At 35.4% G+C, this 26,941-nt stretch overlaps 1 protein-coding gene across 25 annotated transcripts in view; it reads right to left on the bottom strand.

Moving 5' to 3' along the window:
• The window catches only part of RIMS2 (regulating synaptic membrane exocytosis 2), a 447,198-nt gene that overhangs the window by 356,492 nt on the left and 63,765 nt on the right, over positions 1-26,941 (bottom strand). For all 25 annotated transcript variants that reach the window (XM_053972036.1, XM_053972112.1, XM_053972077.1 and 22 more), the window contains one exon: positions 6,397-6,607. In XM_053972036.1, the coding sequence (XP_053828011.1) occupies positions 6,397-6,607 (211 nt within the window). The remainder of the gene's footprint in view (positions 1-6,396; positions 6,608-26,941) is intronic.

Raw genomic sequence — 26,941 nt, 5'->3', positions numbered from 1 at the left:
AGTGGCAAAAGATTAAAGTATTTTAAAGATGCTATGGGTTTTAGTGATATTCTCAGTTACAGAAATAGTAAATAGCATAGGAAGCTATCTAAATCACAGGACATCCATGCATTATCACTCTGTGTGCAGCGACATATTTTTCTGCTCAGTACCAGCTGGCCTCATACTTTCCTAGCATCATCTCCTGTCCCACTGCAGTAAGAAAGAAAGTAGTGTTCAGAGGCATTTTATATGGAAACGACTACAGCCTTGATTTCTCATCCTCATTTCTGAAGAAACACACTCTACTATCCAAGACAATTATGATCCATAAGTAGAATTCAAAATACTGTCATACATACTTTGATCATAACAGTAACCAAGACTTAATTCACACAATCAACCTATGTTGAATAATATCCAGGATGAAGAATCTCTTTTCAGAAACAAGCTACGAAATACAAAGATATGTGAAGTTCAAGACATGCCACCACACTTTATCAAACACCTATGACTTCCTCCAGCCTCTCAGCTTCCTCCACACACACTGTCAAACATTCTTGAGTTCATAGCAATACACTGCAAGCAATGACATGATTGACAATATGAAAGACAGCCTAGTCAGGCATTTCAATAGCAAAGACATTAGAGAAATCATTCAATTTAGTTTTCAAAGAACAGGGGTATTTGTCCTGTTCCACATGAAAACGCAGGTATATTTTAACAGTGGTTTTAAGGAACAAGGCCTTATCTACATGAGTATTCAGACACACAGAAATGTTAGCAAAATTAGTGAAATTCCATCCTATACTGAAAAAAAAAACCTAGAATGGGTCAGTATTTATCCCTTATCCTTTTTTAAAAAAGATCTGTTATGAGGTCAATCTGGCATCTGACTGCAGGAGCCAAAGCTACTCTTCAAGACTGTATTTTTCTCACTTTAATTGCCTAAAATTATAAGTCTGGGTAAAATTGTGAGTTCTTCACTGTGTCAGGATCATAACAACCTCCAAGGTTTATGAAAGCTTTAAAGTAGTGAAGAGTTCAAACACGTAGCCTCTGTTGAAATTGAGACCATCATTTGCTGTTTATTGAGATCAAAAGAGCTATCGAATGTAAATAGTTTCAAATAAATAAAATTAATAACAGAAATAGTTTGTGCAATTGTCATTTGAAGGGACTGATCATATCCACATTGCTTGTATTAAAATCACAGGGTTTTTTTAACAATCAAGAGAATGTAAAGAATCAGTACAGAAATGCAGATTCTGAATATTAGTTCTGCTAGGTATTAGCTTGCAAGTAATGTTTTCTGACTGGAAAGGAGCAATATCTCCTGGTTCAAAATGGTACTTGTGCAAGGTATTAACTCTCAGCATTAAATGCAACAATTTGAAGAAGTGTTTTGCTGAAGGGTTACGCTGGGGCAGCACCACATCTGTACTGTCCCAGCAGAAGCAGGGTCAGCAGCTCGGCCACGGCCAGGGGAAGGCAGAAAGGGAGGATGAAGCAGGTCATGCTCCCACCTGCAGACCTGTGTCCCACAGCATGCACCCAAGGGGAACCCAAGGATAGGGCCCAGGGTCAACAAAGAATCCAGGTCCCCAGCAGAGTCCATGGTGATGAGGCAGAGCTGAGGCAATCCAGGAAGCCAAGCCAATCGATTAGGCTCAGCGAGGGATCCATCCAGGCACCTGCATGGCTGAGGCAGGGACCAAGGCTGAGCACTGAGCAGCTCCCAGGCAAAGGACTGGAGCTCCCAAGGGAGCTTATTGCAAATCATCCTCACACAGCTCTTTCCCCAAGGCTGATCCCAGGTTGCAGCTGTGCCACATCAGAGAAGCCAAACTCTGCCAGGAAAGGAGTGGGGAAAGCTGCTAAGGACCATGAAGTACACTAGCTGAACTGTAGTTCTGACAAGTTTGGGTATAACTTTCAAAAGAATAAAGAGGTTGATCACCTCAAATAAAACAGGGGGGGTTGATCATTTCTAAATTATCATCACTTCGAGATGTCTTAACTATCATAGATGTTCCTATGGCATTAATATTGGTCCAATATAATCAGGACCAGGTTTAAGATTGAAAGTCTTCAACACATTTGATAATACAAATTCTATTCTATCCATGGGGAGACTGAGATGTGAAATTCATCCCAATGAGAAGCATAACTTTTAAACCCTCCAACTGTGAATTTACAACTTCTGAATAAGAACTGGAATGTCTTTGGAATAATTTACCACTGACTTTCTTTTTTTTCCAGAGATACTTGTTCTTCAGAAAGATGAATACAGTTGCAGGTTATCAGTTTTTACAGGTTTTACATGGATTAAACTTAAAAGAAAAAACTCACAAATTGTTTAGAGGAACCCTTTCCTCATTTTTAGAGTTATTTTTAGTGTCTTTTGCAGAGAAATGCAAAGTCAAACCACATCTCTTGAAGACCAACTTACTTGTATGCAATAATAAATCATGGAGTTTATTCCAAATCCTAGTGACTTAGAAAACCTGATTGTGACAGACTAATTCTTCGGTGCTTGCTAATTCTCAACGGAATGAAAGGATTATGCATTACCACAAATATGCTATAATATCGTGTTGCAACTCCATACAGATCACATTGCAAGTCCAGCAGTTAGAATCATTAAGCAAAGATAACTTGATGGTTTTTTCAAAATCAAACAACTCCGAGGAAATAATCAGAATGCAAAGCTTGCACTGAACCAGGGGAACTGAGAGAAATTCCCTATTTACACCTTATGTGTTTCCCATGTTGGTTTTGGGTCCTATAAAACAACTGAAAATCTCTTACTTTTGTTCTTCAAAGACAAAGAAAGAAGGATGTTTCAGTGGCTCCAAGTGATAGTAAGTTGCCAAACACTCTGAAAGAAGGTATTCAGCATGCATTAACTTTACAGACAAGCATTTTTTTCCTTTCTGTACAAGTAAAATGTTGGTTTAGTGAATTGCCGTTCTGAGGTGCTAAAATTGATATTCGCTGCACACAATGTTGTATCAAATCTGGAGGCTGTATTTTTCTAAAATTTTAGCATTTAGATCTCTCACCTGCATTAACCTCATTCTGTTGTTAACTGACTCATTCAATGTGCATTTCCCTATATAAATTAGCATATAATAAAAAAAAAGAAAGAACAAGAGTATATTTTATATATCGGTGGTACTCTTATTACTAAGAACTATTACTGCTTGCTCTCACATGATTTATTATTTAAATTTTAATCAATCTGAAACTGTTCATAAACATAAAAGATGACTGTCAGGTTTTTTTACTCCCTTGAAATTTAATCCCCATTTAGCTAAATACACCATTCACCAAGATAACAAATTGTACAGAAGTGCTACCATTATCATTTTTATTTGTTTGAGCTAGAAGGAACTCCCACATAATGATAATTTTTGAATGCTAATGCTTAAATATATAAGTCACTTCAATGAAACTATAAAAGGAATAAGTCATCCAAACATTTTGAGAATCTTAATCTAATGTTCTGGCAACAGTCAAAACATTTCCACTCCCTGCTCCTACTCATGGCCATGAACCTTGTAAGCAGTAGTCAGCCTTGAGACCTTTGAAAGAGGAGTATTCTTTGCAATTCTCCATCCTCTGAGGCACATGCTGCTAATACTGGTCTGTACTAAACAATTTAAGAGGAGAATCTGGAGTAAAAGGTAGGATTTTAGCTTGAAATTTGATATTATGAAGATCTCAAACAGATCCACCAAAGAACATTTCAAACAGTGTAAGTATCACCTTATGTAAGGTCCAAAGCAGATATATATATATATGTAATACATATATATATATATAGATAAAGATATATATATGTAATGTGTCAATAGATCTTTTGATCAAAAGATCAAAAAAAGCAAATTTAAAATAGGAAGTTATTAGAAGTCATCCTTCAAGAAACTGAAGTTGTATTCAGAAAAGAAGAGAGATAAGAATGAATTCTGGTAGACCAAAATAGTTTTAATAAAATAATCAGTGTAGGCATAAAGCAGGGCATAAATAGGAGACTGTCACAATCTTTCTGAATTAGATCATTTTTGTTCCTATTCCCAGTGATTAGGAAGGTAATTACTCGAGAATATTTTATGCAGAATAAACTGCAGGACGTACTTGGAACTGATATTTCAGAAAGAGAAGCTATAAAGTGAGTCAAAAAAAAAAAAAAAAAACAACAAAAAACCCCATATTTTTCAAATTAAATGATAGTTAGTGTAAAGCATCTCCAGTCTAAAATAATTATTAGCTGTAGTACAGTCTTTCATTGATAAGAAGTATAAAAGTTGGCAGAAATACCATGATATTTTTAAGGAACTTCAACATTATATCAATTGAAGAATAGACAAAGGAGTCTGACATCCACATTGGACAGATTTTCAGAAACTCAAATACACAATAAAATTAGCAAGCATATGAATAAATGATGATAAAATGTGGAGAAGTCAGAATGGCTTTAGTAGAGGGAATTCACATCTGTTACATGTATTAGAATTCTTTCAAGTAGTCACAGAGAAAGTGAGAAAATGGGATTTATTCCTACTGCTCAGTTGGGATTACAGGCTTTTAAAGAATCTCAGCTGCCATGAAACAGGAATAAATTCATCCATGAGAAAACTTAACTAATGAAAGGACAAGAAGAAAAAACAGGAATAAATGATCCAGTGTTTTTTAAGAGAAAGTTTCCACCAGCAAAGCCTCACAGGAGATCAGTCTAGAGATACTCTGTTCACCTTATTCATAAATTATCTAGAACAAAAATGAATGAGGTGCAGGAAAGCCTCGCACTAAATTAGCAAAAGTAATAGAAGAAAATGCCAGCTAAGAAGTGTTGCAGAACAGTGTCAGACTGAATGGAGAAGCTGACTTGTTGAAAGACAGATTTAGGTTAGACAGTAAGAAAAGCTATCTGTGGTGAGCATGGTGAAGCAGTGGAATTACCCAAGACTCTGTGGAAGAATCTCATTGGAAATCTGACAAGAGAAGTCAGACATATATCTGTCTGTCAAGTTCAAATGATCCGTCTCAAGGAGAATCTAAATGGTGTAACAGAATGTGTCATTAGGAAATGAAGCATTCTTCCTAATGCTATGTTTCTAAAGATGTAGGCATAATGACTCAAATATCTGTCCTAATTGGCTTTTGTAATCAGATGAAATGAATACAGAAATTATCTCTCTTATTACTAGCAACATGACTTAGTCAGTTATAAAAAAAAACCAAATAAAATACGTAAACCTACTGAAGGCAGCATTTTTAAGTTACCTTAATGAAAACCAAGACAATTTGGCACATTTACACATAATCTCAGCTACTTTAATTATCAGGAACTATTATTAATTTTTTATATTTTTTATTATTTTATACTTTGTTAATCAAAAACTTCAGTCCATTATTTAAACCTACTTTTCAATCTTAGGCCAAGAAATACATAGTATGCATACTATTGTCTCCTACCTTACAAAAGATAATATTTATCAATTGCATGGTATTTGCAATGAGCATACTACTGAAAAAAAATACTTATGTAAATAAATGATATAAAAATATTACATGAATAAACATTAAAACAATAAAATTGTATTGTTTACAAAATACATATTTTAAAAAAAGATTAGCATAATACTTCTTGAATATTGTCATATGCCTTCTACAAGTATCTGTCAGAATCTGAGAAAGATTCTGTGTATCAGATCTGAACATTTTCTCTAAAATGTTGAGCAAAATGATCTCAAAAGAGTTTTCTGTGATTACATCAGTTGTGCTGAATTTTTTACTCTATCCTTCAGCTTTTGTAAAAATTCAGATTGCTGGTTTACCACTTGTTATACAATAACCACCAGCATACACAGAACAATATATGTTAGTGCATTTAATTATTTCCCAGAAATAGGTTAACATTTGCATGTGTATGCACATATAAATATGCATAATATTTGTGGATATGTACAAGAGCTAATAAATATTTTAAAGCACAATATTATATAAAATGTTCTAACACTAATTTTACAATAATCTTGTACAGAAGAGCCTAGGCAAGCAAGAAAGAAACAAATCCTTGCTCTAGTTTGTAATAATCAATATTGTTAGCATCACTAGATCACTAGATATACTTCTGTTTCTCAAACAGAGACTCATCCTCCAATCAAAGAAATGTACTTGCATGAGTTTCTTTGTCAAAAAAGGATATGTATTAACTTAAAAGCCATAATCACAAATTCATATGCAATTGGAAATTACGTGAAATGAGGACAGAGATCTTAAAAGCCCCTGGAGTAGATTTCTCCTTAAAGGAAATCTGTTTCAGTAGTTATGTGATTTGGATTCATAAGCAATGAGTAAGAGATCCTGAGTTTAGGAGAAGCCTGCTGTTCAACTCTCATAGCTCCATACCTTATTGGACCGCAGAGACACTCTTCCTCCGCAGCGTGCGCAGAATTTAGTTTGGCAATAGGAACAGTTATGGCCACAGCCATCAGCAAATTTGGTTTTGTGGCAAATGCCACAGGTTGGGGCATCACCCTTCTGCTCCTGGTGCTGCTGTGATTCTTCACCCATCTTCTTCACTTGCTCCTTATACATCTCAAACTGCTGATGTAATTTTCTGCAGAAGAGAAGAGATCATTAGTTGTTGTTTACTTTTGCCCACAAATACTTCACAGTCACTAAATCATAATCATTTTTACAAATCAGAGAGAAATACTGTAGTAAAGCAAATATATTTAATTTATGATGCTCCAGAAGTATTACATTCCAGAATTATTTCTTTTTCATTATAACTAAACTCTAGGAGGAAGTTCAACATTGATAACATTGAGCTCACAGTCCAGCTGTTACAAAGAGATGTAACTTTGCTTTAGGATGGGATCAGATGTTTGCTACAAATACAACACCTGGAAACATAGGATAAGTGATCCAAGAGCCCATGGTGCTAAACAATAAACTGGCAAAGAGGAAGAAAAAAAATCTAATTCATTCTTTAAAGTATACTTTTACCTAATTCCACCAGTCAGATGCAAATATATTTTCTTGATCTGGCTTATCTTCATTTATCTAACAATACTGCATAGAATAATGATTCCAAAATGTTTTTTCACTGATTTTTCAAGCACTGGGTTTAAGCCCATAATAAGTTGCCTCACCTTAACAAGTTATTATAAATCATTTAAGCCATTCATATCATTGGATAGAAACTGTCATCTCATGTAAAATGTAAAGTAGAAGACAGTCTTAGGTGTAAAATGCAGGAAAAATTGCTTAAGATACACACATACATTTACCATCTATTTCCAGAACTAGAAACAAATGCAGTCAGTGGCCATGAGCATCCAGAACTGCAAAGTTAATTCATGTTAATTCATTCATACTCCAGAGTCCACGATCATCAAATCTCAATACATGATAATAGGCAGTCTCATGCTGACCAAACCTACAGACATATTTAATGCTCTTTAATGGTAATTTTTCTCAAAAGCTCTGTTTCTAAAGGTAAATGATGTCATGGGAAATTAAATTTTCATTATACATAGCCATAATATTTTCGTTTTTGCAGATTCTGAAAAAGATGGGAAGGGTGACATTGCATATCATGAGAGTTTCAAACCCATTGAGAAAAAAAAAAAAGAACTTTGACTTCTCTCTTTTTTATCATTGTGATTTAAAGGGGTCTGAACAGTGATATTTAAATTCTTATCATGGAATTTAACTTGCCTAATTTTGCAATCGAGATTGTAAAGTTTAGTAAATTGAAAGTTATTAATCTAATTTTGGCAGATTTTTTAGTTCCCTGAATAAGTTTAGGCAAAACCCAAAAAATTAAGCACTTTTTATGAAACATTGAAAAGGTAACAGAAGACAAAAAAAAAAAATTGCAAAAGGCATTTATTTTTCCTTAGAATTATTCTTCTTGAGAATCTTGAGATTAAGTTAATAAAAAAGCACACATGGATCATAAGATAGAACAAAAAATAACCTCCTAACTAAATCCAGGAGACCAACTTCCTTAAGTATAAATATATCATTTACATAGATCACATATAAATTAATGATGCAAAACTATTTCATCAGAATTTTCAGAGGTGCCTACCAAAACAAATATCACACAAGTCAGTTAAAAATTAACTTAGGCAGTTATTTATTGTGGATATTCACATATATGGCAAGAATTGCTGGGATTTATCTTATTTTTCAGGAAAACTCCCCTAAGAATGTACTTTACATTAGACCGCAGAGGAATTGTAGGAACAGGCAGGCAGCTCCCTCTCCCCAGCAGGAAGGACAGGAGGCTGGAGTCGTGCCTCTCCTCTGTACTGACCTGCTGCCTGAGCTCCCAGCTGCCACCAACCCTTTCCCAGGAAGAGGGAAAGAGGGATACTTCATTTGCTTATGTCTCCTTTTTCTGTGTACCTGCTCTTGTCACTTCAAGACCAGTCCACGGGCTGTCCTCAGGGCCAGCAGTGTGGACTCCCAACAGCAATGGCTCAGTTTCCCCTCACTTTCAGCCCTGTCCCACCTGCACCAGCAGGGAAAGGGGCTCATCTGAGACCTCTGCAGGAGGGATGGCAGAGTTGGCATTGCCCTAAAAGCCATTTGGGCAGTCAAGAGCAAGGGGCTTCCTCTGCCTTCTCCTTGCTTCCAAAGAGCTCACTGTTGAGTGCTCTTTGTTGAATGGGGCAGGACATGAGTTACTAATAAGAAAGAGCTGAATGAAGTTGAAAAAAAAATGTGGAAGTCTGGAAACCTGGCACATTTCAGCGTTTTACAATGACAACACTATATAATTGGTAGTTGGCAGTCTGGCCTGTTTCCATCAATAACACATGTAATCTCTGAGACCTTGCCTGCCTTTTAATTTTGCTTAACACTGCATTCTTCATTTAAAGCATATTATCTATGCTGAACTCCAAGTTTATTTTTAGGCTGCATTCAGTTTTGTGGCTTCCTTATAATCTACAGCCTTTGTTTGTATGATTACTTGCTTACCAGTCTCACTGATGCATAAAAAGCACAAGGCTTTTGCCAAATCTTAAGCCTCATGTACTAAAATAATTTCACTTGTGTTTCCTCTTGGGCACAAGAATCTATGTAAAGGTCATAACTTTTCCTTTAAAGTATTAACTTTCCAAGGTTATGCAGAGTAATTAAATTAAAAAAAAATCCTTGTTCTAGTAAGAAACACATAATCAGCCAAAATTACATCTTTTTCTGTTTTGAGAAAAATATTACATGTATTGATAGCTGTCAGAAAAGATTAAACAGAGAAGACAAGAATCTATGAAATATTCAGTTAGACACCATATGTGTTCTATTTACTAAGCAGAACCACCTGAGATGAATATGCGTACTTGAAACAAAATATAGAGTATTCATTTTAGGAATTTCACTTAAAAATTTTTGATCTATTTTGTAGATAATTTTTTTTTTTTTAATCTAGCCTGCACAGGTTGAAGCCAAAATTTAAGCTAAAAACACGCAGCAATAATTAGGTGTTTACAATAGCACAGCATCTGAAACACATTTAGCAAAACCTTTATAATGTATACTTTTCAGAAAACATAATGCAAAATAAAATTCCATTTTGTTCAAGCTGTCTGCATTCATTGCTACCTGAGGGGTTTGGAAGTTCACTTATTAGGGAAATTAACATAACCAGTACCAAGACAAACTTCAGAGATTGAAACCAAACTCAGGTATCCCAAGACTACAATTTCCAGTCCTGCTATCCAGTGAGTTACTCTGCTAATGCAAGAGGTCAAGAGCGATCCATGATAGTTTAGGTTGGAATAGACTTTTAAGATCATTGAGTCCAACTGTTCACCCAGCACTGCCAAGGTCACTGCTGATCTATGTCCCCAAATGCCACATCCACACATCTTTTAAATACCTCCAGGGATGGTGACTCAAACACTTCCCTGAAAAGCCTGTTCCGATGCTTGAAAAACCTTTCCATGGAGAATTTTTTTCTTAATATGCAATCTACACCTCCCCTGGTGCAGCTAGAGACAATTTCCTCTCATCCAGCCACTGGTTACCTGAACAAAGAGCCTGACCCACACGTGGCTGCACCCTCCTTTCAGGCAGTTGTAGAGAGCAATAAGGTCGCCCCTGAGCTTCTTTTTCTCCAGGCTAAACAACCCCTGCGCCCTCAGCTGCTCCTCATGGGACTCCAGACCCTTTACCAAATTCATTGCCCTTCTCTGCACACACTTCACCACCTCAATGTGTTTCTAGTAGTGAAAAAATGCGTTCTGCCCAAGAGTTGTATTTTGGGCCAAAATTTTATCCACAGTGAAAAGCCTTATTTTTAGACATGATAGGGACTTTTTTTGTTTGTAAATCCAGATAGTTATATTAAATCATAATTAACAGCTCATTTAAGTAGAAAACTCAGAAATGCATATCCATGACCCTTATATAAATGTATTTTGGCAATGGCCCCTATAGCACATGCCATCTATCTGTACTGATGCAAAGTCCTCACTCCTTTACTACATTTGCTTCAAAAATACAAGTATGTACTTTAACAATGCTATAAATTTTAAAGGAAAAGGAGAAGTTGGCATGAGTTTACACAGACACCTAATGATAGTGAAAATTTAGTCTGGGAAACTGGTAATTGAGTTCTGTTCTTGTGAGAATTACTTCCCTGAGCCACACTTGTATCAGCTGGAAGTTACAGTGATGAAGTTCATGAAGCTTATATGACTAGACAAGTTTGGGTTTTTTTTTTTAATAACATATCCAAGATAACTTCATAGAAGACATCTCAGTGTGAAAAGCAACTATTTGTAAGAATTTGGATTGCTCTGCCAGTGTCAAGATATAGTTTGTATTGGAATACTTGCTTTGTTCTGGAATGGAGTTAATTCTGCTTTTCCTGATTGCCCATACCTTTCCAGGAATGGAAAATTCAATATCAGTAAAAAAGCAGCAAACTGTGAGCCTCTCCTGATGCCAAAGGCAAGTAAAAAAATCAAGTTTATTATTGACATTTTATTACCATACAGAAGTTTTCATTTTCTCCTCCACTCCAGAAATATCCCTAAAACTTTCAGCATTTTACCAAAGCTAAAAAACAAAAAAATTACTGACAAGAAGTTCTTAAACTATACCTGCCTCCCTAAAAGTTCACATAAATGTTTCTGAAATTTCTAAATCTGCTAAAGAATTTACCACTAGAAGGGCAATTGTTAAGAAAGAATCCAGGATGTTTAGGCCAGATGTAAGTGTAGAAGCCACTTCTCATTTCCTGGCTACACTTCTCTCAAAGTTTTATTACAGATGTAGCACTTGCCTATTTTGTATTCCCAGGCATGGAGCACAGATGTGGCTTTAATCCAGGCTTCAAAAAGGGTTTGTTCACTTTCAGTTCTGCCAAGTGCATTCATTTAACAATTTTTCTGCTGGTGGCAGTGACTGTCTGGTAGCATATGACATTCTTCCCTGTACTGTACTCTTGAAGCTCCTGCTTTTACAATTGTGCCAGCTAACCTGTCACTGCCTACACCCACTTCTTAATGGATATTACTCTTATATATATAACCCCATGTGTTAGTAGAGGTTGGGAAACAGCAGGCTGAACAGCAGTTCTGCTGATAAGAACCCCTGGAAAATAGGGTGGAAACCAGGCAATAAGCCAGTGGTGTGTGTGCTTGCATTACAAATTGGACAAATTACATATGGGTCCATATTAGCAAGAGTATGAGCAGCAGATTAAGGGAAGTTATTTATTCCCTTTGACTGGCACTGGCAAGGCTGCACCTGGACTACTGTGCCCAGGTTGGTGTCTGCCTGTTATTGATGGATGTGGACAAATTGGACACATTTGACAAGTCCAGTTTGTCAACAAAAAAGAAATTATCATGTCTTTGTTTAATCCAGTGAAGAGGAAAGGACTAAGGAGTGATTTAACACCTGTCTGAAACTAGCTATCTAATCTAAACATTACCTGAAAAGAAAAATTACAGAGCCAAATTCTTCCTGGTAGTCAAAAATCCAAATCAAGCAGCAAAAGGTACTAAAATGGCACTTTGTGAGGGGGTTCAGACTGGGCATTAGAAGAAGCATGTACATTTGGAAGGCAATGCAGCACTGAAGAAAGTTGTCCCAATACACTGTGGGATCACTATGTTTGAAGCTTTTCAAAACTTGCCCAGACAGATCTCCAGCTGCCTTAACTGAGTCTTGGCAATAACCATGCTCTGAGCAGTAGGTCAGTTCAAAGACTCTCTTCAGAAAACATTCCTGTTGTTACATTATTGGCAAGAGTTTTATGGAATCAGACAAGAGATATGAAGTATAAACTCAAGCAGAGTCATGAGGAAAAATATTCAACAAGAACTATTTGGCTTAGCAGTGTTGAAAAAAAAAAAAAGTAACCAGTTTTACTAACAGAAAAAAACAGATCTTTATGTTTTTTATAAACTACTGTGAGAATAGCTCTCTCAAAATCTGACCAATGAACCCAATTTGCTTTCAACTCTGTGAAGTGAAAAGGGCAGAAAAACCTTGAGTTTATGCTTTGATATGGATATGCAGAGGCAGTAAAATAGAAATGAAAAATTAAAAAAACCCCAATGTTCAGCAATGCAAAATAGGACATTTCTTAATTGAAAAATGCTGATTTTACAAGTATTCAACTGAAATGAGAAAGGGTATCACACAAAACTCCTCTTCAGAAGACCATGATTCTGCTCTAAGTCTACCAGATAAAGAAAAATTATTAACCAACCAAAGACTCAAATCTAACTTCAAACAAATACCTCACATCCAATTCTATTTGAAATGAATAGGTTATCATACCCAGGCAGATAACACAACTAGAGTACTGAAGCCATTCACAATTTAGAGTTTTCAGCTTTCATATCAGTGAAAATCAGCAGAGATCTCTACAAACATTCACTCAACTCACAGCACTTTAACCTTCTCACTGGCAAGATCTCATTGGAACTGCCTCATTGGAATTGGTGTATTATTTCTAACTGTCCGATTTCCTCAAATAAAAATTAACTATTTTTTAACTAACCGTCAGTAGGTTTAACTTCAGGGGCACCTATCTAAGTGAAATGTCAAAGCTTAGACCTTAGATTGAAAAAAATACATTCAGAGAGTGCAAGTTGAAAGGGCTTAAAAATAAAACTGTCAAGTAAAAATGTTGCTTTTTTAATCTATGCACTGTTGCATCCTGGGCTGGTTCAGTTAGGGGTTTTAATAAATGTTAGTTAGCCGGTTCTATGTACCCCCATTTTCCCCTCACAGTGGTTCACTCCAGGTTATCTGCCATAGGAGCTTTCCCATGCCATTCTTGTAGCCACCCCCTGTTCATTCCTGAAACTTCTGTGTCAGTCACCCTATCCCTGCAATCCCATTCGTCCCAGAACCCTGTACCCACCCCTGTTGTGTTCCCGTTGGCTGCCGTGGTCCACGTCACTCCCCCGCTGCCTGTCCCCACTGGGCGAGGGGGGCTTCTGCCCCTGTCTGCCCGCCCCCCAAATAACCCCGTGCTCCCTTTCTCCTGGCGCCATCTTGACCACACACACTAGGAGACAGGCGCCGCTCCAGCCACCGCGGCGGCGATGCAGGAATAAACATTCTCCAGCCACGCAGGACAAGGTGTGCCTTCCTCATCCCTTTGTCTCCTCTCAGCATTCAGCTACAAAGAATGGCAAACCCATGTGGGGGCTCAGCCTTAGAGCTCCGCACACACGTGGCAGCCCCGGTCTCCCGGCCAAAACTCAGAGCCTAGCCGGGCTTCCGAGCGGCCCGAGATCGGGGCAAGAAAAACCAAAGCCGCAATGCACTGGAATTTACAATAAATAGGAGAAATCTAAGATATTGAAAAGAGCTAGTCACAGGTGCTTACTTTGATTCCTGCTGAAAGTACCAGTTTTAGGTAAATGTTCACAAACTTTTTCTTTTAAAACAGAAAGATACTATAAAATCCAATTTGAATTTCTACCTCTGCTCTGAGTCCAAGAAATCTATGCAGAAACAATAACTCCCAAGCTTATCTCAAAAGTGTGTATAGTTTCTCCTTTGAGTTGCACTTTGCCTAAATATTCTGATTTTTATCTGTTTAAGCAAAGAATATAGCTAAATGTACACTATTTTTTTTCAGGTGGGAAATGCATTTTCCCCACTTTAAAAGTTAACAGACAGATTTTTCCTAGCATTTTCAGTATTTTGTTTAGAAAAAGAAGGTTAAATGTAAGCTGTATAATGACAATAACAGCCTTATTCAGCAGTGTCAAATACTGAGATATTTCACTGTGACTTTTTTTCTTAATACAGAGTAAATCCTCCTGAAAATGTCAGAAAATTGGAATTTTTTAGCTTTTTTACCTGTTATGGTTTGAGTTGTTTTACAGGTAGAGGTACCTAGGAAAAGACCCATGATTTTCATGTCTCTTAATCTCTACCCTATAAAGGAATTATTCTTTACTTTAATTATTCAGAGATATTCATTAACATGAAAGAGACAAAGAGGAACAGTGATGTAATTTTAAGTGCAGAACATCTTTAAAGAGCCTACAGAAAATTACTAGTTAGAGAATAAGACAGCCCTAAACATGGTGAAATATTTACTTACTTAAAAAAGAAATAACTTTGTTCACACTAATAAAAATACTACCTGCCTCTCAATCAGTGAAGTATTTATTTAGCAATATCATACTCTTACTGAATTCACAAAAAAAAACCTAAAAAAAAAAAAAAAAAAAAGAAAAAAAAAAAAAAACAAAAAAAAAACAAAAAAAAAAACAAAAAACAAAAAAAAAACCACAAGATGGCCAAAATCTGAATCCTAGGTAAAAAGGACACAAACAGAGTTAAAATAAGTTCACACATATGAAACATGATGTCTTTGGATAGTTTCCCTGAAAAAATACTGTAAAATTCATATATTATTAGTCTGTGTGCATAAATATATTCTAAATCTAAGTGAATTACACTGACTGTGCCTGAAATGCTGAAGAGAAGAAAAAGAGGAAAGAGAATTGAAAGAAAGGAGTGTGGTTGCTAAATGATGTTGCCCTTGGTTCAAACCAGTGCTGCTGCTCACTTATAATTCAAGTGGGAAAAGCCAACTATATCAGAGCTAATGAGCATCCAAAAATACCAGATCTCTGTTTCAGTCTCTCTTTTCCATGCAAGGGATCAGGGTAAAGATGCTCTGTTATGACCTAACATCATTTGCCTCATGCTGGAGAATGAACCCAAATATTCTCTGCTGGTGGGAACCTCCTAACAGGCTGTCCTTAGAAGTAAAATACATGGCCAATATGATGTCTTCAACTTGGCCTTGCTCCATTCTCTCTTTTCCCCACTTACTAGGGCTTTCTGCATCACAGTTTGTTCACAGTTTATTTGACCTCCCTCACAAAATAGAAAATATTCTCCCTTTGCATTCTTCCTGATGTCAGAATGAATTACTTAATTTGGTATGACCCTAAATAAATTTTTAACTACAGATGAAGTCATGTCAGTGACTCTAGTTTAATTTACTACAGTCAGAAACTCATTAAAAAAAAAAAAAAAAAAAAAAAAGACAAGAAAATGTGGGGAAAAAAAGGCCCTGGATTTTAATAAATGAGGATATGACTGTAAATGAATCAACAGAAAACATACCAGCTAGAGAAAAAGCCTACCTGGAACAGAAAGGATTACTTTACCTTTTTTTTTTTCCTCTTTATAATGCTCAGTATTGAATAAACTGCAGCCTTTGTTTATTAACTTTGTTTATTAGCAGAAGTGAAATTGCTCTTTGTTAACAGGGGAGCAATAGCTAAGTACAATAGGCCTGTGAACACAAGAAAAAGTGAACATGAAGAAGATGAACATATGGACTAAAAAGGACTGACACAATTAATGTTATCATATTTCTGTGTGGGTTTAATGATATTGAGACAAGCCAGACAAGATGCATTAAAAGGAAGTAGGTAGTTCCTGGCTGTACCTGTCACTTCCAGTTTTCCCCAGAACAACAGATACTTGCTTCTACTTTTTCCTCAGCAGTTCAAACTAATTGCAATATTAAACCGAGAAGGGGTATCTTTCTAATTGTTTCTTGTTTATTAAAATTCATCTTTTACTGAATTGTTTATTCTACTTTTACAATCTATAATAGACATAAAGCTAGAAAGTTACAACTAAGTTTTAAACAGACACAATATAGTAAAACATCCAATTTATCAAGATCTTTTCCAACACTTCTTTGGTGATAATAAGAAATATGGGCATTTAAAATTAAAGATTGCTCCAGAAGTTTAATGGCCAAATCATTCAGACAAAGCTCCCTAATTTCTCCATAGCTGATAGTTATGAGAGTAACCACCTGTAAATAAGTAAGGTTCCTTTGTAAGTCCATATGGAAACTACTTTACACCTTTGAATATTTTCACACCACTCTATTTTATTTCAATGTAACTGAGAAGGTTTTAATTATTCTTTTCTGGATCTTTTTTAAAATCCTATGTTAAAACAGAAGTTTCCACAACTTTCATGCAAATATTATGGTGATTACACTATGGTATTTTTCCTCATTCTCCATAGCTGCTCATGCTGCTCAATAGCTGCTCATAGTTTAAAAAAAAAAATTAGAAAATCGTTTCTTAAACCATTGTGAGTCTGTCTATTCCTACCATATTTTTCTCATTTGATTCTAAAATGAACATTCTTAGCTGCATTTTTAATTCTTTATCCATAAAAAAATTCTTCTTTTTTCCTCTAATAGATTTTTTCATTTAGTTCTTTACCTCTCCAGCTGTACTGGAAGTATCAGTATGACTCTGGTTTTAATGTCTAAGCATCAAGTGGGTAAGCTAAATCCATACTGTTACGCACAACAGTGAGAGTTTTCCTTCTGCTCTTTACCCTTGCAACAAGGCCAACACTTCCCAGGTAATTTTAGGTCTCATTTGAAGCAAGATTGACCATGCCAGTTATAATTGAAAATGTGCCTGACTCTCCAAGGAAACTCTCCAAGTTCATTCCACAACTGCATTCATGCAGTTAAAAATATTTTATCTCCAGTTCCATGGCCTTATCCCTTTGTTTGTAATCCACACTATCCCAAAGGAGCTGCCTTGATAAAGTGCTGAAGCTGTAAGAACTGAACCTCAGCTGACAGTTACGATCAGGAGCAAGCAGTTGAACTTACAGCAAAAGTAGGCTGCCAGGAACTGTAAAAATTACAGATAATTATGGTCAATTTTTTTAACTAACTCATTACAAAAGAAAAAAGATGTAAACAGTCAATCTGCATGCTTTACATATCCAAATACCTTCAACTTCATTTAAATAATTTTTGAGAATTCTGATAGGAAAAAAACCAATTGTCTCAAATACAAATGTGTTTCAAGTTCGGAAAATAGTCCTAGTGACAGAAGGAAACTTTTAGAACTCTCTCATTTAAGGGTAACAATGCAACGTGAGCTCAAGTTTTACTGAATATTAAAAAGGACTCCATCAGAGACACCTTACAATAGGTGATACTATTTGAATCTTCAGTTCTACTAATGCCATAGAATTATCATGTACTGCTGCTGCTAAGCACTTTGGACAACTGAAAGTGGAGTTTTCAGAAACTGTGCATAGGAATAGTGAGCCTTTCCTTCTGCACTCAGACTCATATTGATGACAACCAGCATCTGTCCTTAATTTCTAGGAGAAAAGGCGCAACAGAAAGGGAAGATCTGTAGCCTGTATATTGTGCAAAATAAGCACATCAGGCATAGCATTATTCACATCCAGAATCGTGACACTCTCAACTACCACCACTTGCAGCTCAGAAACCAAAATGTCTCTAGACCTGCAAGTCAATCAACCACAAAAAACCCCCAGGTAAAAAAAAAGAAAAAAAAAAGAAGTAGAAAGGGTCAGAGCTCCTTGCTGAACAGAAAGGAAATAGCATCCCTTTTTTTTTTTTTTTTTAATAGAATAGTACTTTATTTTCTAGAATTATAATTGTTTTGCAGCTATTGCAGCACCTTTACTATGTTATGAGCTTTATGCAAAACTCAAGAATCCTATTGGGATATTTTTCATACACAGCTGAGACAGGATGTACACAAACTTTCATATTCTATAAAAAAATTCTCACCTGAAATCTAAACTCCTAGAAATACACTTGGCTCCCAAAGAAGTTTCGTTTTACAGTCTGTTTTTATCCTATCATTCTACTTTTTGTATCTATGCTGATAAAAACATGCTGATTTTTATAGTTAGATGTTTCTTCCTGATTCACTTGAATGCTATTTTGAAGCAGAACTATTACACTAATATAAAAACATTATAAATCTAGTTGCCCCTTAATTATCTCTACATTTTTGCTGATAGTGCTGATTTTAGGAATTCTATTAAATATCAGTTTTAAGGAGCTTGAGACACATTTATAAATATTTTAATTACTAGAAATTATTTTTTATACAACCTTATTATTAAAAGTATACAAATTACTGTTCTATCTAAATTATTCACTCAGAAGAAGTTTCACAGTTTATCTTATATTTTACTTGTTTCCACAAATGACACCTTTATTAACTTTATTCTAAATTTCCTTTTAAAGGAATACAGTATTTACCCCAAATGTGGCAGAAATAGAGGCTTATTCAGTTGTTGGCAATTAAACACATTGCAACATTATTACATTTATAAAGGGCTTCTCCAGCAGAGATAGTATTTCTCATAGTCACTCGGGTTACTTTTTTTGCATCATCTGTTGACTTGCAATAGGAAGCCATTCACTTCACACCTGTAGTTTCAGAAATGTCCAAAATAAGTAAGGTACTGTGATAAACGTTTTTATCCTTACTATGAAAGGAAAAATTACTTTTTCATTGGACAATTACACACATAGCCAAAATAAACACACACTAAATAATAGGTCAGACTGTCTCGGCTCCGAAATGTAACACCTCCTGACATTGCAGTATCATGATTAGAATGAGTTCATTCCACATTGTTTACAACATTCATGAGCATTTTCAATTATTAAGTAGCCCCTATCTTTTTACTTCTGTGACAGGAGTGTTCCTATCTTGATGATTTTCCTTTTCTAACAAACAGGAAATAAATGTGAGCAATGCTGGGAAAGCCAGTGTAAGCAAGTCTTGGCTGTGCTAAACACATGGTTGTCTCAACTTCACCCAAGCAAATTACTGGTCAACACAACTGATGCTGAATAATCACCACCAGAAGTGGTGTTTGCAATTATTTCTGATGCATCTTGGCTTTGACTGTGCCAGTATTCTTACCGTAAAAGTAGTAGCAATGAAGCCACATTGCTAGCAGCTCTCTAGGGGGAGAGCCTCTTGAAACAGTTTGCCAATTCTCAGAAGACTTTTATTTTCCATACTGCTCATATTTTTAAAGTAACAGGAAGTCCAAAACACAAATTACTTTCATCATGCTAATATAATTTTTTTTTAAATGAGGAAGGAGCTCAGAGAGACTGATGTTCTCACCTGCAGGAGGGTCTTTTTGTAAGTGCATGAACAAGGTGTGTAGTGATTTTCCCCACACTAATTATATCTAAATCCATGCTTCCATACCTCCCCCTTCACTGTAGAAGTGCATTGAACTCAAACTTTGCTTCTCAGAAGTAAAATGTGTCAATTTAGGTTGTAGCAGTATTTCTTCATTTAAGATTAAAAGTATTTGATAAAAAGTATTTGGTAAAAGATAAGAAATTTTGCGTCAAAAGCTGTATAAATAATAATAAATCTAATTCTGTTTCTGACAGATAATGCTTGAGTTTTCCAAGTAACTGTAGTTGTACAAAACCACCCAAACTAATCAGTGTCAGAGAGAAGATCAGAATTTAATCCTATATTCAAATCCTTTAACCTCTTAATTAAATCCTATTAATTAACCATTAAGAGCTCAGAGTTACTGGGCATACATGAGGGTTGTAAGAGAATGAAGCCAAGCCACCAGCTGACCTGCTGCCCATAACCCCACAGAGAGAAGGAAGCAGCAGCAGCGGGCCCTGGGACACTGACAGATCTGTGAATATATTTTCCTACAAAGTTTGAATACTGTTGTAAATATAAATAGATTTTACTCACATTTGTATTAGCACAACTGCACTTAAACAAGAAGAATAAGTTTTAGTTCTGCTCCTCATCAAGCACTTCCTCTTTTGCATCATAGTTCTTATTTTCATGCATTTTATTTTTCCGTATTATCAATCAGGGCACATAGATTACTGTATTGCTATGCCATCATGTAAATTGCTGAGAAGACTTTTTTTCCTTTTTTTTTTTTTTTTTTTTTTTTTTTTTTTTTTTTTTTTTTTTTTTTTTAAATAATAAAATCTGCAGGCCTAATCCCTAAGTGTCTTCAATGCAAATCAAACTTTGCAAACTCTGGCAGAAGGAAAGCCTTACTTTATTAGGTGGTTTTCCTTTTGCTCTTTCTCACAGAGGTACTCTCAACTGCCATGACTTTGTAAAAGATCTACTATCCTAATTGTAGACATTGTGGAATAAAATTTGGGGGAAAAAAAAGAATATTTATTATCCTCCCTACTGCAGAACGTGGTCAATTCCATCATATTCAAAATCAACTGCCATTCTTTTTTTGTATGTATTTTGTATCCAGGACTGACCAGACATCACTGCTTAAAGATGAAACAATATCAATACTGATATATTTCCAATTCTTTCTGCTATTGTAACTAAGCTGCTACAGCAGGATCTTTGTAACAGTCTGTTTCCAACCTTGGAAGCAAGAACTTTCTTTCAATATGGATACCCAAAGAAGTAGCTTATTGTATCTACATCTTATTTTCATCTTTCCCTGGCCTCTAAAGGCAGAGTCAAAAGAGAGGCAAAGGCATGGCTGTGATATCACAGCCAATACATGAACAAATCACCAGAGGAGATAAAGTTGTGATCCTAGGATTATTACAATTCATCAATGTTGCATGTCTAAGCAAAGAAAGAATATTCATTTAGTTACATAGGTAATTAGTACTGTAACAGCTAGGAAATGGGAAATGTACACAATGGAGTTCCAAATCCAATAGTTAATATTTTAAAGAATATTATTAAAGAATAATTATTATTAAAGAATATTATTTTAAAGAATATTATTATTATTCTTTTAAAGAATAATTTCCAACATAAAGCACATAGCATTATATTTTCTTAAGAAACTCAATATAGATACTGTAAAGAGAAGAATGTAGCAACATCACTAGATATGATGAAATATGACTACAGTATACTTGCTAATTTCAATTCACATTTAATCTTGAAACAGACAACATGCTGCTGTTTCTGAAGTTACCTGTTAATCATTTGTCATACAAATATTAGTGGTTTTCACCCTGTTGGTGAACACTGCACTAGAAACAATAAAACATGTTTAGCTCTTAGGCACATAACTGGGAGAAGGGGGTGTCCATAACTGTTCCAAAACTGTTTTCTGACGTAGTCTGTATATATGGATAAAGTACACCTGAGATTAGAGGCCTGACTCTCTTCCTGCTGACAAAATCAAAGTTCTCTCTGCTTAATAGCATCACACTGAAACAAGAAAATCTATTTCCTACAAACCTATTCTTACTAATCAGCTGTTGAAACAGAGAATATACAAATGGATGCAAAACTTCCTAAAGGATGAGAAAAAGGTGACATGTGGAAAGAGTAACTTGAATTACTGATCAGCTTTCAGATTGAATCATGTCAGTGACAAATCCAAATTCCAAATAGGACTTGGTAAAAACTGGATTTTTGTTTCTGTGACAGTGTCTTTTTTTGCTCTGTGAGAATATTCACCGTCTGTTAATGTTATTCATAGATGAGACTTCGTACCCAGTAGTATTCCTCCTCACCCCAGGCTTCTGATCAACTCACTCTGGCACCATCTGTCTGTGTTTGTTCTGAGTCCAAGATACTCCAGGAGCCACATCACTATGAATTTACTTCTACTTTCCCTCTATATAGAACATAATCAGAAAAACATATTTTGGAAGAGATAAGTACATTTCCTACTTTTTAAAAATCAATGTTACTTCTACTGTGATCACAGAAGGCACCCATGAGTTCACAAGCAAAAGCAAATGGGAATGATGATGTTGAAAAAGTAAAAAGGTACACTCATCTGTAAAATAGAAGAGCTGAGAGAGGGTTTCATGATACAAATATTCTGTGGACTGGCCTCCTTTTGGAGCATGCCTGAATGTTCTGACTATCTGTTCAACTGTCCTCAAATCTCTACAACCAAACTAGAGTGAAGACTACCACCACATAACAGAAATCTCCTGGTGATAAAAGACAATTGTCTCATCTAGTATGTCTTCCGTAAGTAAACGTGGCAGAGCTCCACATCCTGTAGTCAGCCTTTCTAAATCAGTCTAATCCTTTCCTGTCTTAAATAAGGGAGAATAAATAGACACTTTTTTCCTCTAGCCTTGCTGCCCCCCCCCCCAACAACTCTTCAATTAAAGAATGAACATTTAATTATATTTTTATATAATTAATTGAGAAAATACTACAACTATTCCTTATCAAAGGAATAAAACAAGACAACAGTGATAATAACGCTTTACTCATCTTCACTCTGAAAATTGTACCACAACCACTGCAAATACATCAAAATAAAAATACACAGCTGAGAGACTAAACCCTCCCAAAGACAAACACAGCATTAACTCTGCATTAACTCACAGGTATCAATTAGACAGAAATGTTTTTGAAAGAAGTTGGGAGTTTAAAAGCGTGTAAATGACATTACTGAACTTTCATCTGAAAAGCTCTGCAGCTGGGAAGCCTAATTGTATTTTCAGCAAGCCTAATTGTGTTTCCTGACTCCAGGGGACAGGAATTCCCCAGATGCTGTTGACTGATGGGTCTGGTTCTGCTTTCAACCTGCAAGCAAGCAAAAATACCTACAGTATGAAAACCATCCCTTTTTCCACTGGTATTAGCAGCTGGAAGTGCCCATATTAGCATTCAGCACTGCCCACAGCTGGCTCATTTGTGGAAGTCATTCCAGAGGTACAAACTACTCTCAGCACCTGCATTCAGCAGTAAATCTTAATATATATGGCTTAGACCACACAGGAAGCCATTGTGAGGTACCAAACATCTTCAGTACCAAGAAACTCAATAGAGTTAAAAAGTATCCACCAGATCCATTTCTATAGTTCCTGGCATTAACTGTTTCAGAACTTGCTTCCTGGTTTGAAATTTGGTATTGGTTTGTGAACCTAATTAATGATTTTCCAAGAATTCAAGCCAACATCTTGAGGGTATTTATGCAGTTATGGTGTTATAATTGATTCAACCATGGTCACTGAATCTCTCCTCTTTCCTGAATATTTATTCAACATTTTTCTTTATGCTCTTATCATGATAACTCTACCTGCAGTGCAAAATAGAAATATTTATAATAATTTTATGTCAAATTACTGTTCATTAAAACTACCCTTTGAAAGCCTTTTTTTATTGCACCAGTCACTATTGATTTAAGAAGCCTGATGTATTTGATACAAACAGTTAAAAGCCATCAGTAAAGCCATTTAGATTGTTTCAAGAAATGTTATTTTTTACTACTAAATAAACTTTTATACATCTCTGACTTCAAATTCTTCATCAGAATTGTCTTCAATTCATCTTATTGGATGAATTGTCTTCCCAATTCATCCAATAATTTAAAAACTTCTTCTAGCTATTTCCAGAAATTTTCCCATCACTCAGTAGCATGTAGAGCAGAAGAAATGAAGGTATCTTCTGTTCATGTTTTCTTACTAACAGTTTATATGGGGGAAAAAAGCAAACCAAAACAACACAAAACCAGGATTACTCTGGGATAAAGATACTGCTCTCCAAAAACTATACAAGTTAACACTTTACATTATTCATACCCTTACTCATGTGTCATACCTCAATAACCTCAGTATCCTGGGAGGTCATTCCTCTTTTGTAAAAGCCATGCTGAGTTTTTTCAGGTAAAATGTAGAAAGGATGAAATAGGTAGAAAGACGATGATAAGGAGAAATATATTGAGGAGAGGTACCAAAGGACTGTTTTGATCTACAGTCTTATGCAAAAAGTCTAGAGAATCATCCCTGGAGAAAGTAGTTCTTAGTCTATAATACCAGGTGAGCCTAATTACAAGTATTGAACGCTAGAAAGCTCAAGTCAGCAGTTTTCATATAAAAAGAGATGTAATGCCAAAACAAGCCCAAGTCAACCGTAATTATTCTTCCCAAATGATGAAAACAGACACTCATAACTCTGCTGTCTTGTGTGAGTGCATCCTGAACATACTCTTTACATTTGCAGTACTATGAGGGTGGCTGCATGACTCACAGAAGCATGGCTTCAGGGAAGAGAGAGATCAGTTCCATTAAAGTCTAACTAGTTCCAATATCCTTTGATTTTATGATTCTGACAGCTAAGCTTATTATTTTCTCTTGGAAAATTCAACCAAAAAGAAGAACACTAACCTATAAGCATCTATTTTGACATATTTTTAAACTAGATAATGCAGAAAACACTATAATGTGTTGATCTATTCTCCAAATCCAATAGTATTAACTTAAATTCAAAATGTTTAGAATACAGAAAATACTGACAAAATAACAAATATCCATGGTGAGGAAAACTTTAACAGAGTGGAGCAGTGCAGACAGCCAAAATAAAATACATTGGGAACTTGCTAAAGAGAGATAAGAGTATCTTTAAACTAGAAAAAAAGTAGTCTTGAGTTGGAAGAAGATGGTCTATGAAAACAATTTTTGTGTTATTAAAAGGAATTGTCTCAACTAACTGGTGCCCAGAAATCATATACACGAAGCACAGCCTGGTTGTACATTCTGGTTTTCTCTGTTAGGTTTCAGACTAGGATTCAGTCTGTGCAGGAAGGCTGTAGAATTGCTGAGCTCCCAAGCTTCCCTTCCATTTCAAGCACTCTAACTGCTGTTCTATAGTATAAAGTTTTTGTGCTGGGCTAATATTCCTAATGGGAATATTAATTCAAAATGAAACTACCAGAGGGCAAATAATGACATAAAGCATGCCATGCAAAGTGAATGAGATAATATAAACCCCATGGAAGTTCAGATTTTGATATTTGTTATGTTCACTATGAGAATCATGAACCAGACCACAATTCACCAGTGTAATATCACACATGTATTTTTTATTTTCTATCCAATTATGAGAAGACAATTGTTCCTCGCTTGAACAGAAAGGCAAACATATTAAAAAAGCTGATGGAATTCTCTACCAACTTAAAAAAAAGACATAATGAACCAGAAGATATTATCTTTTTCTTTTCTTTTGCTTAGTCTCTGCCAATTCATCTCTATAATGTGACTAAGAGATTATTTTATCAAGACAGAATCTCTATAAGAAAGCTAGGAATATATTGCTTATTGCAATATTTCCTTGGTTAAAAGAAAAAAAAACCAGTTATTAAAAAGTTACTTCCACAAACTTGAATTTCCCTCAAATTGACATAAATAAAAACTTATGTACCATGAATGGTTGAAAATTTATAGATAATCCATTAAAAAAAAAAAAAAAACTCTATACATCATAGCAGCTGTGGCTGCACTGAATAGTCACCTCTAATTTAAAAAAAAAAAGTTTTCAACAAAGTAGATCTATATTTACAAGAATTTATAATTACCTGCATTTACTTTTTTTTTTGTATTTTCACCATAGTTTAGTCAGAATGCCTCAGAAATAAAAGCCACTCCTCTGCCAGTTTAGGCCCTGACAAACTAGAAAAAAAAAGATTCAGATTTCATTTAGAAACCTAAAACCATCTTATGCCACTTCTTGGAATAATCTTACTTGGAACTAGTACTATTGCATGTAAAATAGGGTTCACATCACTTCCACTTACAGAATACAACATGCCCAGTCAGTTTAAGGAGAATGACATTAAATTATCATGAATAATGTAGAGCCAGTAGAGTGCAGCAGCTGGGGTCTGATCTGCTGTAGAAGTTTTGACTTTCCGAATAACAAGACTTGATAAATCATATAAATTGATGTATGACTTTTATAATCAATTCTTCACAGAATGAAATGCACAATTCTTCTTTGGAAAATAAAAATTACAGCATTCATTAGGGTTACAGTTAATGCCAAAATGAGTGTATAGCCTCTATGTTTTGCAAGAACATCTTTTGCCTCTGTCCTAAAAGTTGCATTTGAAACTGAGGTTGCTGATTTAGCTGCAGGCTTAACATGGTTTCCTCTTATAATAAGAGTATCACTTCTGTCTTGTTTAAGTTAAGCTTAAGCCAGCATTTTCTAAATCTATTTGCTTATCTCATTCAGACAACCTGTCATCCCTCTAGGGGTACTGTCTACTTCTTTTTGAAAGCAGTTCAAATCAGGATGTTGTCAGCATATTAGTAGTGCCACAGCCTGTGACATTCACAAAATCTAAGAAATTGCAAAAATTAGAGCAAAAATAATTCCCACAAAGCTTTTAGGAGCTGTTCTATGTTAATTTATTGTCTAGTAAGCATCACCTTACACCTCTATGCATACACATGTGGAAACACTCCCTTCCTCAATCACATAATATGTTTTACTTCTGTTGCATAACACAAAACTTCTAGAGATTTTAGTATACAAAATAGGTCAGATAAAGCTCAAATTCAGCCCTATCTCATAAATAAGTGGATATTTTCACTTTTTTATTCTTTTATCCAGTTTATTATTTGAGTAAAGTATATAAACACAGATTATGTCACTTTGGAGATTTTCTTTTACCTTTTCCTTGCCCATAATGCTAACTGCTGGTCAGCTAAATATTTCTGGTTGTATTCTTCTTTCTATATGCAAGTCTTTTTTTATAACCCCAGATCCACAAGGAATTCTTCATTGTACCATACTACATGGCTTTTGTTTAAAGTTTAGTTCTATCTTTCACAAATGGACAATAGGTTTCTTACATTTTTTCCAGCTCT

Source organism: Vidua macroura, chromosome 1 (assembly GCF_024509145.1).
Source record: "Vidua macroura isolate BioBank_ID:100142 chromosome 1, ASM2450914v1, whole genome shotgun sequence".
NCBI lineage: Eukaryota > Metazoa > Chordata > Aves > Passeriformes > Viduidae > Vidua > Vidua macroura.
This window is presented reverse-complemented; position numbering and strand designations above follow the sequence as displayed.